The sequence below is a fragment of the Hylobates moloch genome, unplaced genomic scaffold, assembly GCF_009828535.3.
Source record: "Hylobates moloch isolate HMO894 unplaced genomic scaffold, HMol_V3 SCAFFOLD_12, whole genome shotgun sequence".
Lineage (NCBI taxonomy): Eukaryota > Metazoa > Chordata > Mammalia > Primates > Hylobatidae > Hylobates > Hylobates moloch.
Genome location: NW_026652287.1, coordinates 95771184 through 95789850, shown reverse-complemented (window position 1 = coordinate 95789850; position 18667 = coordinate 95771184). Strand labels below are relative to the sequence as shown.

Here is an 18667-nt window from a genome sequence, read left to right as displayed (position 1 = left end):
TGTTTATCCATTCATCTGTTGATGGACACTTGAGTGGTTTCCACACTTCAACTGTTTTAAATAATTCTGAAACCAATTGACATGCAAAATGTCTGATAAATATCTGTGATATCTCCCCTCCTCCCTGCCCCATCCCAACCAAGCCCTTTTCATCCAAGTTTGGGGCAACTATTAAAAAATAAAAGTGGCATTTTTGATACTCTTTTAACATTGAGGCAACCAGATACCTAAAGAAAGAAAGTAGAATTGACGTAAAATTCCTTTTTAAATGGCTATCCATGAAATTGTGATCACAAGTGTAAATTTGGTATTCATGTATTGCACTCTGGGGAAATGGGAATAATAATCCATAGTGTCTTCTAGAGATGTGAAATGTGGGGTGGGAAGGGGAGGTGAAGCAGGAAAATTGGGAGGGAAGCGTATTCTTAGGATTTTTTCCTTCTCTACCTCCATTTTTTCAGCTCTCAGAATATACAAAATATAACCCTTTGAGTAAATTTAGCTGCAGCTCATTTTTTAAGTTTCTTTTCCAACATTATTGAGGTATAATTGGCATATTTGATTGTGATATTCATAAATTATGTTACTCTGGAGCTATCAGTATGAAATGAATTTTATTCTTTTAAAACTTCCACACTCTTAATGATACTCAATCCCCTAAAAATTTTGCCCTTGATCCAATATTTTACTTTTAAAATAAAATTTTAAGTTCAAGTATAATGTAATGTTGAGAAGTGCACAAATCACAAGTGTACCTCTCAAGAAATTTCCTCAAACACACCCATGTGCTACCCCCCAGATCAGGGAATACACCATTATCAGCCCCTGCAAACCTCCCTCACACCTGCTTCCAGTCTTTACCAGCCCTCTTTCCCACTGTCCTGACGTCTCATGCCATCAATCAGCTTTCCTGTTTTTGAACTCTATTGGAATGGAATCACGTAACATGTCTGGCTTCTTTCTCTCAACACTGTGTTTGTGAGATTCATCCATGTTGTTTAGTGTAGCAGTTGTTATTTCTTCATTGAACATGAGATGGAACATAAACTGCTCCATTGTTCAATTTGAGGAATGTGTTTATCTCTGGTTTTATTGTTTTCTTTGCACAAGGAGCTGATCAGTTGCAATTGAGAGAACTGTGTACGGTCAATACACGGCAGAATGTCACATGGATTAGAATGACAGAACCCTTGAGTTTGAAAAGACTTTCAATGACATCTAGATATCCCCCCCCCAGCCCCCCACCTTTCCCCTCTCCAGTTTTGATACAATGATTCCTCCTAAAACACTGCTGTGGTCATATCACTTCCCATTCACTGTTGAAAGGCACTTGAAGTTCTCTATCAGTCTTCCATAATTCCTGTCCCATTCACCTGGGCAGACTCCCTTGGCAGCTCCTCCTCCAAGGTACTGTGGGCTGGGCCTGCCATCTGGGGGCAGTTCCAGGGATGGGGCTGAAACTTCCCTTCCCTGTCATCAATTGGCCTGTGCCTTGTGCTCCCTTTTGACTTTTTGCTTTGTCAGGCCAGGCTCTCAATCCCTTTTTTGTTCATATGTGAATTACCTTCATTCATCTCATTCTCCTCTCCTATCTCTTGTTCTTACCTTGTTATATTAAGAAAATATCTCTTCTCGCCATTTTCTCTCCTCTTAGAAGAGGGAATTTAAGAAAAAAAGGGGGAGGGGGTGGTGGTGTAGAAAAGACATCGTAAAAAGCCACTGTCCTGCTCATCCATCTCTAAAGCCATCTAAGTGTTCAAGAGGTCTCCTTCAGAAATTTCCATCAACTAGCAACCACTTTCATCTTGAAGTTGTTTTTCCTCAAAACCAGTGGTGAATATATTTTTAAAGTATTTTTCTCTGCTTTATTTAGTGACTCACATTACAGCAATGTTGTTTTCATATGCAATTTACAATATTTCAATCCGATGGGTTACTTTTATATTTTTCTGTGTCTCCAAGGTTTAGAAAAAGAACGTACTATTACATAAATAGGAAACACAGTAGGTGTTATTTTAGAGAGAGGGGAAAAGGGAAATTTTTGCCCAATATAGGACTTTTGCTGTTTTCTTTTATATTATTATGTATCTCCAAGTTTTCTAAAAGGATCATGTCATTCATGTAAATAGGAAATAAATAATAAGTGTTACCCTATGAATGTAAAAAGGAGCTTTATGCTAAACAGTAAGCTTTTTAAGAAAGCTTTTTAAGCTAGGAGGTGGAAAAGCTGTTGGAAGTACATTCTTGGTATCAGCTTCGCTTGTAATTGTGTTGGTGGCTCTGTAAGGTGTTTGTGGTTCCAGGAGGGGCTTCCCATGGCTCCAGGAGCCATATCTGTCTTGAGTGTTATTTGTCACTGGCTTTATGGTGATTCTCATCTTCTTGAGTGGAAGCAGGAAATGGGGCAGAATGCTACCTGAAGAGTGATTCACATTGCCCAGCAGTTTGTTGAGCTCCTCTTAATTGCAAACACCGGGTTCACAATGGAGACAGAGGATGACAATTTTCTTACGGTCCCGAGACAAGTCACCTACCACCTCAAGAATCTCCACCAACAGTTAAAACGGCACAGTGTCGAGGTACAGGGATCAGCAAGGTTTGGCCTAAGCTTTTGTTCAGACTAGAACATTGCAATGGCTTCCCAACGAAAACAGTGAAAATGATACTTCTAAAAAGGCTTTGGTAGGCCAGCCTGGGTACGTGTTTGCTTGCAACTTTTTTTTCTGAGAATGCATTCAGTCATTTATTCAGCAAACATTTATTCAGTATATAGTTATGTGCAAAGCACTGTTTTAGTTGTAAGTTTAAGCATAAGATGTAGCTCCTGTTCTCCTGGTCTATAAGGATAAGGCAGAGAACTATCATATAGGATGATTATAGTTTCGCAATTATAACAGAGTAGTACGTGCAAAAAAGGAGGGGGGCTGGGTTACATATTTGCCAAAAGGAAATACATCCGAGTGGCAAAAAAACGATTTAAAATGTTTGTTGCCTCTATTTGAATTCTTAGGGAGTCAGATATACAAAAACATTCAAGCAAAAAATATTCTGCCCATTATAATTACTTTTTATATCTAGAGTTCAATATATTTTAAGAAAATAATCCAAGGTGTTCTATAGTAATGCTCTGACTATAAATTGATATAGGTTAAATATCACTGCTGCATTTTCTCAATGATCTGTTTTATTAAAACTTCTCCTTTAAAAAAGTAAACATTAGGCCAGGCACAGTGGCTCATGCCTGTAATCCCAGCACTTTGGGAGGCCAAGGCAGCCCGATCATCTGAGGTCAGGAGTTTGAGACCAGCCTGGCCAACATGGTGAAGCCCCATCTCCACTAAAAATAAAAAATTAGCTGGGCGTGGTGGCACACGCCTGTAATCCCAGCTACTTGGGTGGCTGAAGCACAAGAATCGCTTGAACCTGGGAGGCAGGGGTTGCAGTGAGATGAGATTGCACCACTGCACTCCAGCCTGGGTGACAGAGTGAGACTCTGTCTCAAAAAAATAATAAAAATAAAAATGTAAACATTTAATAGCATATACATGGGATTTTACTGTAATATAGTAAAATGGTATATTTATTGAATGTGCAATGTGATGTTAATGTTTTCTGCTCTTCTCAATCTCAGGAAATACTGATAGACTCACTTAGTAAAAAGATTACTCAAGTATACAAAGTCTGCATTGGAGATGCTGAGGATGACAGCCTCAACCCAATTCAAAAGCTGGTAAAAGTAGAGTCTCGCCTGGTAGAACTGTGTGACCTCATCGAATCCATTCCCAAAGAAAATGTGGAGGCAATTGAGAGGATGAAACAGAAAGAACGACGGCAAAAGTACAGTCAATAAGGATAAGAATGACTTAATGAGTAGCTGGTTTTGCTCAGATTCCATAAACACATTAGCAAGTCTCTTGTGTAATGTCATATTATAGGGACACAGTGAGGAGGAATGAAATCCAGCCCTGCTCTCCTCATATAGCTATTATTTAGCATGGGAGATCATTCATCAAATATTCTTAGGAAATAAATGTGTCATTACCAATGGTAATGAGCACTGCGAAGGAAGGAACTGGGTGAAGAGTTCACCAGGGGCAACTGACCTAGTTTGGGATGGACAAACTAGCCTGGAAAAGCAAATCTTTGGTAATTATATGAAATTTATGAATAAGTAATTACATGAAAATTTTTGAATAGCTATCATGGGGAAGGAGAATTGCACTGGTGGTGAAGGACACAAGACATAGAATTAGGAGCCCGTCATGGGAAAACTGCAAGCAGACTCAATCTACCTGTAGTTCTCCCATGAAGGGCTCCTAATTCCTAATGAAGGAATTGTTTGAAAGTCTGAGCTACACACACAGTGAGGGTTTTCCACAGTGTGTAACTGCCAACACTTACACAACATTCACTCATTTATTCCTCAACATTCACTTATTTATTCCTCAAGACAACCTCATGAGGATTATCATCCCTGAAGCCCCACACCATTCCCCACATACTTGCATAGCTTGGTGCCCTTCAAAGGAGATCTGTGCATTGAGGGTGGTATGGCCTGACCGGGGCCTTTCAGAATGCATTCATTTACAAATTTCCATACCAAGTTAAATAAGAACTTTTAGGTACAAACAGTTGTCCCTTGGTATCTGTAGGGGATTGGTTCCAGGACCTCCCAAGGATACCAAAATCTGCAGATGCTCATGTCTCATATAAGATGACATATTTGCATATAACCTATATACATCCTCCTGTATACTTTAAATCATTTCTCAACTACTTATACCTAATACAGTGTAAACGCTAGAGTTGTCATACTGTATTTCTTAAAATTTGTATTATTTTTATTGTTGGGGCTTTTCTCCAAATATTTTCAATCTGCAGTTGGTTGAATGCCCAGATGAGGAACTGTGAATATGGAGGGCCTACTGCCCTAGTTTGAGGCAATGATTACTGTAAATATGACCCCTAGCCTACTGTGGCATGTAGGGAATGTTTACAAATGGGATAATGTTCATGTAATAGCAAAAAACATGTTGAGAGGCAGACTAGTACTCTGGCTATCAGCTTGGGGATTAGACCATGCTGAGTGAGTTCAGTTCAACTATTTACGACTTTGTGACCTTAGGCAACATAAGCACTCTAGTCGGTTTCTTTATCCGTAAAATGGGAGTAATACTGACGCTTACAAGTTGTTGTGAGGATTAAACTAGATGATCCAAGTAAATTACAAGAGCATGCTTGGCACACAGTAAGCACTCAAATATTAGCCACTAGTATTAGATATTTTGTTATTGCCTACTACTTTACGGATGTATGGTGGATATGCTTACCCATAGTAAAAATGATGTCCAGACTATATTACGGTGATCTTGATGGGATCTTATTGAACATAAAGCAAGCTTTAAAAAAAATTATAAATGAAAAGTTACTCCTTCCCTAAGATGACCTCATTATGACTACACTAACAGCACTTGCGTCTTTTTTACAGTAGCAAATATATTTGCATCAAAGTGTAATTACAACTCATTTTTAGCAGTGATACATGAATGTAATTCCAATTACTGACATTCTTCTTAAAAAGAATTATAGCTGATTTCCCCCATGGTTTGGGGCACCTAACGTGGCACCTAATTTTGCAATAAAAATGCTAAATACATGTTATTTCCATTCCCTAGTATATAACCTTACACTTAGAATATCATTAAATAGGTCCATAAAATAGCTATCACGTATTTAGTGCCTATTGCTCACCACCTTGTACTTGATAAGCTGCACAGATTAATTTTTCCCTCAAAACAACCCTAAAGAGAGTATGACAAATAGCATTTCTTGCTCACAATTTGAGGATATTATTCAAAAAGATTAACTGGAAGGTACACTTTTGTGGCAGCTCATTAAGCTATGCATTCATTTGTGTACTTTTCTGTATGTATGTGACACTTCAATTAAAAGTTTTAAAAAGAGGGACAAGTAGCTAAAAGTTCATTCAAGTAGCTATTATAAAAACTATCTGTAAAGTGCTGAAATGTTTAGGAGGCCAAGGCGGGCAGATCACGAGGTCAGGAGTTCGAGACCGGCCTGGGCAACATGGTGAAACCCCGTCTCTACTAAAAATACAAAAATTAGCCGGGTGTGGTGGCATGTACCTGTAATCCCAGCTACTTGGGAGGCTGAGGCAGGAGAATTGCTTGAACCCAGGAGGTAGAAGTTGCAGTGAGCCAAGATCATGCCACTGCACTCCTGAGACTCTGTCTCTGGAAAAAAAAAAAAAAAAATAGACCAAGATATGGGTATATTTTATATTTTCCAAAATGATGAAATTTCTTCCCATTTCAAAATAGTATTTGTTGTCGAGATTTACCTGAATATTCGAAAGCCATTGTTATGAGTAAAGATGAAGTGTCATTTTCATTTAACTTTAAAGGAGGTGTTCTATTCATATGGTTCATTATCAAATAGTAATGTACTTTTCTTACTTAATGTGATTTACAGTTACAAGAATGTTTCTCCCTTCTTGTGACAGGTTTCGTGATGAGAAAATGAAAGAAAAACAAAGATACCAAGAGGAAAGGCTAAAAGCTGCTCTGGAAAAAGCAGTAGCACAACCAAGGAAAAAGGTTTGTTTTGCTATTAATAGATCCAGCCATATCAATATGTGAGTGCCTCTGTGGTACAAAAACAAAATACTTTATTCGTCTAACTTATCCAGGTTGAACTTCGGAAAGATAATCTTTCTTGTTTACAGCTTCAATTGGTCTCTCTGGTTCCTTGTTACTTTTAGAATAATTCAAATTAGTGGCTCTTCAGTTCTCAATTAGATACACTTTTCAGTAAAAGAAGCCTCTTCTCTCCTCTTTTTAGCCCTAGGTTCATTAAAATCAGATAATTTTTTTTCTTTTTAGTTTTTTGGAATAGATTATAAAAACTTATGGTTCAAAGTTCAAAAGATACGAGAGTATTCAGTATAAAGTCAGTCTTCCTCAGTTCCCCTTCCTGGAGTCAACCACTGTTAACAGGTTCATTTGCATCCTTCTGGAAATATACATACACAAATACGTATTTATGTACATATTCTTTTCCTTACTAATGACAGCTAGGAACTTGGCTTCTTTCACTCAGTCATGTTTTGGAGATGTGAACCCAGAGAATCGTAAGTAACTGTGGGGACTGTGTACAATCCCCACATTGTAAAGACAATGAGATTGACAGTTGGAGTTAAAATGATTTGCCCAGAGCCACTTTGACTTAGTAGCACAATCAGGACTAGAAGCCAAAGTTCTTTATTTTGCAAGACTACCTGTCCAATCAGAAGTTTGGGATTAGGTAGTCAGGTACATGTGGTCCATCAATTCTACACAGGGTAAGGAGTTTGTATCTATATGCCACTCTTTCCCTCCTCTGGGATAGCGTCTGAAATATATTCCAGAAAGACAATTTCATGGTTATCTGCAAAGCTACTGCGGATGCTGATTCTTACCACAGTGATAGCTAACACATAACGAATGCTTACTGTGTGCCTTACAACTAACCACAAGAGGTAAGAACTTGAAAACAATTCTGAAGTATGGGAATTGTTAATATGTGTCATGCCAAAAAAATGATTACTTCAAAATATTTTATTGAAATAAATACTTCATCTTAAAAAGGGTATTTATCTAGTTCAGTTCTTTCCATGAAGACTTTCCTTACCTGTCCTCTCCTCCCAAGAATTAACCATTCATCACCCTTCCACATGGACTACTTAGTAAACCCACCAAATTGAAATTATTATTTTTCAATATATTCAACTTTCCTTCTAGACCATGAGTTTGTATCCCTAATACCTGGCACATCATGGATACTTGATGTGTAGTGGATTAACAGACTAAAAATGAGTATAAAAACTAAAACTGGAAAAAATTGGGGGAAAAAATGGTTATCTGATAAATCAACAACACACAAAGACCTCTGATAGAAGGTGACCCAGTTAGGACACTTCATCATTGCTAATTTTCTCAGACAGTATTAATAACAAATGTTACCAAAGATCTCTGACAGTTAAAAATTCCAATATTAGAGAAGGAATTCAGACATTCTAGTCCCCCAAGGACATTTTTGTTGTTACAGTGATGGGGTAAAGTGCTATTGTTATTTAGGTTCTCTGGGGCCGGCAATGCAGGGGACAATCTCACATAAGAATTGTCCTACAATGTCAGTAGTGCCTTTTGAACACAGTGGCAATGTCCCATCAAATCTCATAGAATTATGGTAGTTTCCCCACTTACACATTTAATTTATACAAATTCAGCTATAAAAGCAAAACAAAATAAAAAGCGGAGGAGGGAATCCCAAAAGTAAAGAGAAAAATAAGTAGTAATATACTTGAGTATATATGACCCAGAGAGAATGAATAGGTATGAACTAGGGGTTTCCCAAAGCCTCTTCTGTTGGGAACACCTCCAGAAGCCAACCAGTGCTCAAGATGGTACGTGGTTTCCTGGACTTTTTATTTAACAAGATTTCTAAATGCTAGTCAGGTGCTCAACAGGAGAAAGCCATCTCTTCCAACCATGGAGGAAAAACTGGCTATGGCACTTACTGAGAAATAAAATGGTGGCCTTCAACATGGTGCTTTTCTAGGCTGACCACATTTGAACCGTATACTATTTGATGACTTTACCTAAGTTTTCCCACTTTCCAATAAAACCTAACTGCTGTGCCTTCTGCATACTTATCAGTGTCCAGTTTGCTACTCAACTTTGCCTAGCATGTTAAACATCCGTTAGGTTATAAGTCCCTTTTAACTGTGATTAGTTAATATTACAAACCATATTATTCCTTGTAAAAATCAAGTTAATATTGGTATTTCACAAATTTCAATAGAAAATGGCTATGCTCAAAAAATATTAAGTATTTTGTTTTTCTTTTGTTTCAGTTGGGAAGACGACTTGTCTTTCATTCAAAACCTCCATCTGGTAACAAACAGCAGCTACCTTTAGTCAATGAAACAAAAACAAAATCACAAGAGGAAGAATATTTTTTTACTTGAATAAAAGCAGTAAGACATTTTATTACCAGAATGTCTTAGGTGTATTTTGTAAAGTTTGGCTTTCACTAATGGCAATATTCTGCCCCATGTACCAGGCCTAATCAATTTGAGGAAGACAGGCCCTTATTCTAAGGGCTACAGGATTAGGAATGAGTTATTTTTTTTGTTGTTGAAGTCTTTAAGTATTCATATCGTAAGTATTATTCCATATAGCTAAACATTTTTATCTGTACTTTGAGTTGTCCCACTTGGGGATACACAAAGATAATTTACTGATAAAACTATGGTAAATGAACACTGAAGTGTAATAATGGCCATTCTCTTACAACATGAGAATGTAAATGATATATTTTCTCAACCCATCTGTAGGGAAGTTCATAGCATACTGTTATTACTATGGAATATACATTTTAACAATGTACAACCCTAAAATACCTGAAGGGTTTTGAGGGGCTTAAAACTCAATCTCGAGGGTACAGTCTCAGAACATAATGGTGAGACTGGTTTTTATTTGACATTACATTTTGTTCAGAGAACTTTCTTCTCTTCAGTGAACAAACCGTATGCTTTCAGCCTGAATGTCAGTTCCCAATTTCTGTTGTGTCCTGTCTGTACAATCATTTTAATTTTTAGAAGATGTTTCAATTTTAGCTACAATATGTGCATTTAGCTTATACTGACACAGAATTAACATGTAATTTACTGACTACTAAGTAAAATAAGACAGTATATTATTAATACCAAGAAAATGTTTAATTTTATACATGTTAAAAGTGGCTCAAAAATAACTTTAAAAGAAAAAGTTGCATTTAAAAGGTCTCAGCTAATAAATAATTTTACAAGAAAAGGTCTGAAATTCACCTTCATAAAAATATCTAAAGCATATAAATAATTATCCTTTATGAAAAAAAAGAATCTTGGGCTCACAAAAGAAAAGCAACTTAAATGAAATTCAGTGGCTTTTAAAGCATTAGTTCTGTGCGTAATCTTTCCCAATTGGTTCAACATTTCAGCTTTGCTTGTAAATATCTGAATACAAACAGTTCACAAGTCAAGTTGAAAAACAAACAAATCTTTATTGTCTAGAAATATATATAAAAAAAACCCCCCCGCAAAAGATGCTATTCTCTCATTTCCCCATCTTCTTCCTCTTCTTCCACACCTCTGATATAAAGGACATTATTACACCTGTAAATAGAAAAAGTCGATTTTGTTGTTCCAACCAGAAACCATGTATGATCTGAATTACTGTATTTTTATTATGAAAATACTGAATGCTATATTTACAATATTCTTGTCTCTAAAAAAAATTTTTAAATATATTCGTTTTAAAAAAAAGTTTCACATAGATTTGTTGAAAAGCACATGGCACTTATTTTCCACCATGTGGTTGTTATAAAATGACATCTTTATGATTTTCCAAAGGAAATAATTACCAGAATTTGGAGCTTTGAAGCTAGTACAGAAAATCAACATAACAAAACAGCCAGACCCAACTAAAATTCAAAACTAAGTTCCTGCAACGAAGGCCACTGCAAAAGATTATAGCTAAGAGCTAGAAAATTTAACATCAACACTAGAAAAATCTTTTGGCCAGTTCCAAAACATTTGAAAACTTACCTTTGACAAGTTTAACAATTTCAAAGACTTCTGAAGGCTAACTGTAAAGTATTATAATAGTGATTTTTTTAAAAAAAGTAATTCCAAAATTGAGGCACTAATATATTTAGAACAGGTATTCCTAATGCTCACCAGTGACTCCTTACGTATACTACTGCTGTTTGTTACCTTATTAAAACTTCACCCAGATGTCCAGACAAAGCTCCATCTATGTATTCTTCTGTATTTGCAAGCTTTCAATAAAAAGAAATATATTAGTATAATCACACGGGAGGAAAATATTACAATACAGCTAATATTGGTGAGAGAACTCATTAACTGAGACCTTTCTATACCAACAACTCAAATTTATCTATAATTAATAAACAGAAGATGAGCTTTCTATTACTATTGTAGTACTTTTGGTTTCATATAAACCTTCAATAAAATTAATATTCATGGATGTAGAACAAATATATAATAAAGCTTGTTTCAACATAAGTTTCTGAATCTCCCAGGTTATGTAATATTTCTTTCTATTAGATATCAAAACAGTGTGTGGAAGAAGGCAGTCTCTAATTTATGAATAAATTGTGATTAAAAAGTTTTCTGAAAATTCATTCTAAAGAACCAGACGTTAAGTTTTCTCAGAGTAAAACATTATAAATCATATTGAGGTGTCCAGATGGGTATATGAAAGCTATGGCTAACATGCCAAATACTTTTATATTAGTCAACAACCAAAGCAAATAATTGACTAAGAATTTTCTTCTTTTCCTGTCTTTTAAGAAACAGGGTCTCCCTCTATTGCCCAGGCTGGAATGCAGTGGCACAATCATAGCTGACCAAAACCTTGAACGCCTGGGCTCTTCCTGCCTCAACCTCCAGAGTAGCTAGGACTAAAAGCATGTGCCACAAAGCCTGGCTACTTCAAAACAATTTTTTTTGTAGAGATGAGATCTTGCTATATTGCCCAAGCTGGTCTTGAATTTCTGCCTTCAAGTGATCCTCCCACCTTGGCCTCCCAAAGTGCTGGGATTACAGGCATGAGCTACCACATCTGGGCCTGAATAAGAATTTTTTTTAAATTATGTACTAATAAACAGGGAAAAACAAGTTCTTAAGAGAAAGTTAAATAGTTAACAGTGACCTTTACAGTTATTTTGGTGAACTATAGCAAAGTAGTGTGTTTCCCTTACGGTATTATTATGAATCAAATGTCTGAGCTCTTCTTACTTTACAGTTATTTTGGTGAATTATTTCTAATTTTATATCAAAATGTTTAGCTTTCCTTCTACATATAGGTAACAAGCTTTACTTATAATTAAAAGAAAAATCACAATCAATGCCACCTGGGACTCAGAGACGGCACTAAGGAGTGATAGGAGAGAGGGAGGTTTCCTTCACAACTAGGCATGTGGAAAAGGAAAAGTAGGGCTTAACAATAAGGATTAAAATAGGATGTTTCATAAGGCATGAAAAACATGTGAATGAACACTACTACTGGATGTTACTCCCTCCCTTATAGAAAACAAAAACTAATCTCCATTATCCAGATGATACTGTTTTGTCTGAAATATACCAGGTTTTTGAGACAATTAGTTTGTATATAACAGCTGTAAGAAATAATGTATTAAGAGCAATTAATTTTTTGTAAAAAGTAATTACAACCTTTAACTGGTTTCTAAATGACACAATAATGCTCCAAATACTTTCTATCATGTATTAAATACAGTCTTCACCATCACTTAACAGGCTCTCTATGGACGCCATTTTAACCTAACTTTCTGTCATTCTTCCCTTAACTCAATCTGCTCTGGCCTTTTTGCTGTGCCTTGAACACACCAAGCATGCTTCTGCCACAAGGCCTTTGTACTTGCTGTTCCCTCAAACTGGGATGCTTTTCCCCGATACTCACCTGAGTTGTACACTAATTCTGGTATCTTCCAGGTTTCGCCTCCTCAGAGAGGCTATCCTATATAATATTGCACATACTGTCTATTCCCTTTTTCTTCATGGATGGCATCTATCATGCCTATTATCACATTATATTACCACCTCCCACCACTAAAACATAAACTGTTGAGGGCAGGGACTTTATTTTGTTCAATGCTATATTCACAGTGCCAGGTACATAATGGAACTCCATAAATATTTGCTGAGTGAACAAATTCAAACACTGGTATCAATATGGTTGACTACTCAAAGTGGTTGCTTACTCAGACATTTTGCAACTCTAGCAGGGTCACTAGGAAGCTATATTAATTCTAAAACAAAATTCACCCTTTGGAAGTGTACAATTCAGTGGTTTTCAGTATATTCAAAAACCTGTGCAACTATCACCACTAATTCCAGAATATTTTCATCACAATTCATATACTTCCCCCCAGATTTTTCTATAGTCTTGGTAAATGATTCCTGTTTAAGGAATTTTCCAAACTCAAACTATGCTTTGGGGACCTTAATGTCATGTGCTCAGGTGGTAATTGCCTAAGTTAAGGAAAATCAGAGCTCTCTGCCTACTTAAGTACTCCTTTTAGTACTCTGCTTACAAGTATGGAGTCCTTGGATTCATGATTGGATTGACCACCTGTCTTGATAGCCTTTAAAAACCTGCCTGGAAACTACTACCATTAAAAAACAACAAAAAAACCCAAACTAATTTTTTAAATGTGCAAAAGACATCAACAGGCATTTCTCCAAAGATAAACAAATGGCCAATAAACACATGAAAAGGTGCTCCACATCATCAGCCAAATGCAAATCAAAACCACAATAAGATACCACTTCACACCCATTAGAATAACTATTTTATAAACACCCACAGAAAATAATCAGTGTTGGTGAGGATGTGGAGAAACTGGAACCCTTGTGCATTGCTGGTGGGTGTGTAAAACCACATAGCTGCTGTGGAAAATACTGTGACAGTTACTCAAAAGAAAAAAAAATTTCTCTGTCATCCAGCCTAGAGTGCAGTGGTGCGATCACGGCTCACTGCAGCTTCAACCTCCCCAGGCTCAGGTGATCCTCCCACCTCAGCTTCCTGAGTAGCTGGGAATACAGGTGCCCACACCACCATGCCTAGCTAATTTTTGTATTTTTTTTGTAGAGATGCAGTTTCACTATGTTGCCCAAGCTGGTCTCAAACTCCTGGGCTCAAGCAATCTGCTGCCTCAGCCTCCTAAAGTGCTGGGATTACAGGCATGAGCCACCATGCTTGGCCTCCTTAAAAAATTAGACATAGAATTACCAGTAATCCAGTAATTCCACTTCTAGGTATATACCCCAAAGAGCTGAAAGCAGGGACTGGAACAGACACTTGTATACCCATGTTCACAGCAGCATTATTTACTACAGTCCAAAGAGGGAAGCAACCCAGTGTCCACCAAGAGGCAAATGGATTAGAATGTGGTATATCCATACAATGGAATATTATTCAGTCATAAAAAGGAAATTCTGACCATGCTACAACATGGATGAACCGTGAATAATACACTACGCTAAGTCAAACAAGCCAGACACAAAAGGATAATATACGATTCCACTTATATGAGGTATTATGCATGGTCAAATTCATAGACATGTAGAATAGTGGTTACCAGGGGTTAGTTAGGTGGAGGAAGGAATGGAAAATCATTGTTTAATGTTTAATTGTAAAATTATTGTTTAATGTAAAATTATTGTTTAATGGGCAAAAAATTTCACTTTTGGATGATAAAAAAGTTCCAGAAATGGATAATGGTGATGGCTGCAGAACAATGTGAAGGTACTTAATGCCACTGAATTATACACTTAAAAATGGTTAGAGTGGCAAAACTGTAATGTATATTTTACCAGAATAAGAAAAAATTAATTACAAAAAAACCACCAAAACACACGGCTGAATCATTTACAGAAACTCGTTTGACAGACATACAGTCAGGTCAATTCCTTCGGCAGATCTGTGTTTCCCCTGAAGGAATGAATTTCCTCAATAGCTTTGGTGTTGTGCCTTTAGCATCCATTAAAAGACTCAAGAATTTCACTTGAAAACTTTCTTTCAGGGCTAAATGTGAGAAATGTTTTGTTTTCTCCAGCAAATTAGTGTGTTTCCCTTATGGTATTATTATGAATCAAATGTCTGAGCTCTTCTTTAACTACTAGGAATAAAATCTGTAGCTGAATTCTGGTTTAAGTCCATGTCTTATATCTAGTGTATCACAGTATCTTCCCTGGCTTTGACTTTATTTTTGAATTTTGCTGTATATTTGTCAATTTAATTGTATGTATTCTTATTAGTCAGACTAAACCTTTGAAAAATAAGGTGAAGCAAAATAAATGCAATGTTATGACCTTTACAGCTCTTTAGCTTACCTGCATGTTCATGTAGCCATCTACAGATACCAGATAGCCCTTGTACTCCATTCCCCACTTAAGTTTCACCATCACTGGCTTTCCTGTTAGTCCATTGAGGAAAGGTTTGGGATTGAGGGGTAAACTCTGCACAAAGAACAAAAAAGGATCCAATTAATTATTTTTCCTCCCACCACCAACTCTCTTCTACCGAATCACCAATATTTTGTGGTATGCAAATGAAGAAAACTTTTGACTCCTTATTATTTTAGTACATAATTTTCACTTTTATTTGTTGAAGAGTACCAGGGAAATTTAAATATCCAGTTAGCCAGTTTCACCTTTAACCCATCAAAACAAAACACTATTCACTTAAGATACACTGACTACCGACATCACTGACTGTTCTGAGCTCTAAAGAAACAAAGATAAAGGAACTAAAAAAAAAAAAAAAAAAAAAAAAATGCGGGCCAGGCAGGGTGGCTCGTATCTGTAATTCCAGTAATCTGGAAGGCCAAGGCAGGGGGATCACTTGAGGTCAGGAGTTCAAGACCAGCCCAGGCAACACAGTGAGACCCCCATCTCTAGCAAAAAGAGTCGGGTGTGGTGGTGCACACCTGTAGTCCCAGCTACTAGGGAGGATAAGGTGGGGGGACTGCTTAAACCCAGGAGCTCGAGGCTGCAGTGAGCTATGATCAGGCCACTGCACTCCAGCCTGGGCAACAGAGCAAGACCTTGTCTCTTATAAATAAATAAATAAATGATCCCTGTCCAGAAGTTGGAGATGGGGAGGGGAACTCTTCACATACAAATAATTATATTGCATACTGCAATGTAGTAAAAGGAGATATACTAGGCACAAGGGTACCAAAGCAATCCAGGGAAAAAAAGGAAAGGTTGCCTGAAACAAGTAATACCTCAGTTTTAAAGGATGAGAGTTTATTTCCAGAGCGGGAAAAAATGCTGTTCCAGGCAAGGCTAGCTACTTATGTAAAAGGAGGGAAGAGTGATGCAACAAGGTGATTTTGGGGACATACAATTCAGCATTGTCAGTCAAAGCCCCAAATATAAGACTACAGAAGGAAGCAGAGGGCAGATCATGCTTGACAGTATTTAACTGTGGAAGCTAGGGCTAGGTCCTATCTGACTTTGTCACTAGCACTGCCTCTTACTTACAGCAATTACTTAACGTTTATTTATTCAGCAAACCATTAACATCTCCAGTGATTTCGGGTTTTGCCCTCTTCTGCTCACTCACCAGTCAAAGAAAGAAAAGAACTAAGAAACTTGGCTACTAACCCCCTCTAACATAAGCATATTCGGAGTGATCTTGATATGGCGATTACTCCAATAACCTAATGAGTCTCAAGTTTTCATTCTCCAATTTGTTATCCACCACAGCAACTATGATTTTTTAAAGTGCACATCAGATTGTCATATTTCTGCTTAAAATGATTCAATGGCTTCCAACCGAATCATGTTCAGTTGATTTGGAGTACAATCAAAACCTCCCAATACAGCCTAAGAGGTCCTGCCCAACGCCTGCTCCTCCGATACCAACTCTTAACCACTATTCTCGCAAGTGGCTGTACCTTTCTGTCAATTTCTCCAACTGACCAAGCTTTCTTTCCGGCCGCAGGTCTTATGCTCCTATTCCCTGTGCTCGGTAGACGACTCCTACTGCTCTTTAAAGGGTCGTATTTCATGACACTTAGGCTTCAAGTTAAATTCCACCTCCCAGGGAGGCCATCTCTGACTAAGCCTCTAATGTCTAACGCGCACCCTCACAGCCTCCTGTCTGCATTGTTCTTAGCACTTATTATTTGCAATTGCATACTTGTTATTTTTTGACTAATGTCTGTCTTCCCCACCCAATTGAGTTAATCTAGAGCATGGCCGTATCATTACTTTCATGGAATGAAAGTGAATTTTGGAGTGTGGTTAAGTGGGAAGTGCAAATTCTCTTTGACTTTTACCCCGACCCTATAGCCCCAACTAAGAATACCCCAGGCCCAGATTCAAACAAAGAGGAGAAGGCACAGGCACCCCTAGGAAAAGAAATGCATCGGGAGGAGCACGCGCCTCAGAAACCCTAAAAGGAGAGTAAAAGGAGCTGGCGAGCGGGTGCGCGGCGCCTCACGCGGATGAATGGGAAACGCGCGAAGCAACCATCAGGCCCCGCAAGGCTGGTCTCCCTCCTTTTCTCCCCGCTTCTCCCGCCGTTCTCTTTCTCCTTACCATCGTGACCACGGCCGAATGTTGCAGGCTACTCTCTGCCGACCAGGCCGCCGCCCGTCCCTCGTGACTACAGCAGGTACCGCAGGTCCCGAGCCGCTGAGTTTCAAGAGAAATGGCCGCCAAACAGGAGTATAACCTTTCACCTCCCACCACGGCCCTTCCTGCCTCTGTGATTGGACGCAAAGAGATGCGTGCTGATTGGAGGAGATGGCTGGACCAGTATCTCCTAGCAACCGGCAGCGGCTTGGGTTTGCGCCTTCAAGGCGGCGCGCGGATCTTGGGAAACCGGCTCTGAGAATCGCTGTGAGGCAGCCAAGGACTGGAGGCAGGCCGGTGTTTGTCAATGTGCTGTCCTTCCTAGAGGGGCGGTCTGGGAGAGGCTGTGTAACGGATGTGACTTCTCCCCAACTTGGCTAATGGGGATTTACTTTGTCTTTTTACACCCGTGAGAATGTTCGGGGTTCCGGAGTTCCTTCCTCACTCTTCCAACAGGTTGCATGATTTAGGGGCGCCTCTGCCGCAGGCCCTTTCTACCTGAGTGTTCTCTCTTCTGCAACACCCGTTTCAACCCCATTTAAAGGAACTGGGGGCTAGCCAGACTAGACTAGGGGCGGCGAAACGCACTGACGGGAGTCGGATACAGAATTTCTTGCAAACGAGGTCAAGTTGCGTCTGGGTTACGGTGTCATGCCCCACCCCCGCCCCACGACCCCGCCGGCCCTACCTTTCTTTTGCATCGCCGGCAGAGACCGACACGGCCTTCTTACGTGCATTTGAAATTACCTAAGGGCCTAAGCAATATTTCCTCTATCACGGATTAAAACTTTCGATGTAACGGTGTTATCTGAATCTCACTAGTTTTTGTCGTAATCCTAGTGAGTTCGGCTCACTCTGATCTGAAAGGCTAAATGCGGTTCTTGGAGAACACGCCCTTTGGGAAGTAACGCTTTTTTGCGGCCCTAAAGAGATAGATCTGGAGTTGAGGATGAAATGTTGGGTGTTGAGGCATTGTGGAGCAGTGGGCAAGACTTTGGAGAGGGCCTGCATTCGGAACCTGCGTCTGTCAGGCGCGGCCGGTGTTGGGCAGTGTCTTAACCCCGAGGGCCATTGTTTCCTCGGCAGGAACGCAGCTTTAAAAACGGAACCATCCTCAGCGTGGTTGCGAGAATTTAACGTAAAACGGGGCTTGGCCTTGTAAAAGCTTAGTGTTTCACGTAAATGTTGAACACTGACAAGACAATGATTGTCAGTGTAGTTTTTACCAAACAGTTACTAGATTTATTCACCCTAAATTTCAGTGGATTTCTCCCTTAGTTTGTCTATTGTTTTATGAACTTTAAGTCTTTGTACAGACTTTGAGTTCCTATTATGTGTCAGGCTTTTTCAACAATTGTGGAAATCTTCCCTCACTGTCTGATTCGGGGTGATAGCCCCGTTTAAGAGATGAGGAAGCAGGCCCAGCAGGTAACT

The 18667-nt window shown here is 38.6% G+C and overlaps 2 protein-coding genes across 3 annotated transcripts in view; one reads left to right on the top strand and one right to left on the bottom strand.

Moving 5' to 3' along the window:
• CCDC38 (coiled-coil domain containing 38) overlaps nt 1–9059 on the top strand; it is a 68835-nt gene extending 59776 nt beyond the window's left edge. For both annotated transcript variants that reach the window (XM_032170940.2, XM_058425426.1), the window contains 3 exons: nt 3632–3837; nt 6524–6617; nt 8915–9059. In XM_032170940.2, the coding sequence (XP_032026831.1) occupies nt 3632–3837; nt 6524–6617; nt 8915–9028 (414 nt within the window). In that variant the 3' untranslated portion in view covers nt 9029–9059. The remainder of the gene's footprint in view (nt 1–3631; nt 3838–6523; nt 6618–8914) is intronic.
• A 1020-nt stretch (nt 9060–10079) lies between these two features.
• Nucleotides 10080–17342, bottom strand: SNRPF (small nuclear ribonucleoprotein polypeptide F). Its single transcript, XM_032170941.1, has 4 exons — nt 17198–17342; nt 14981–15106; nt 10817–10881; nt 10080–10216 (listed from the first exon to the last, which is right to left on the bottom strand). Exons 1-4 carry the CDS (start codon nt 17198–17200, stop codon nt 10150–10152), a joined length of 261 nt encoding a protein of 86 aa, XP_032026832.1. The 5' UTR covers nt 17201–17342; the 3' UTR covers nt 10080–10149.
• Nucleotides 17343–18667: the final 1325 nt, after the last annotated feature.

What these genes read in the sequence shown, in the direction of transcription:
- SNRPF (XM_032170941.1), bottom strand. An exon ending in ATGGCTACATGAACATGCAG is followed by an intron (nt 10,882 to 14,980) that starts GTAAGCTAAAGA and finishes TTTTATTGAAAG; the next exon opens with CTTGCAAATACAGAAGAATA. An exon ending in CTGGGTGAAGTTTTAATAAG is followed by an intron (nt 10,217 to 10,816) that starts GTAACAAACAGC and finishes TTCTATTTACAG; the next exon opens with GTGTAATAATGTCCTTTATA.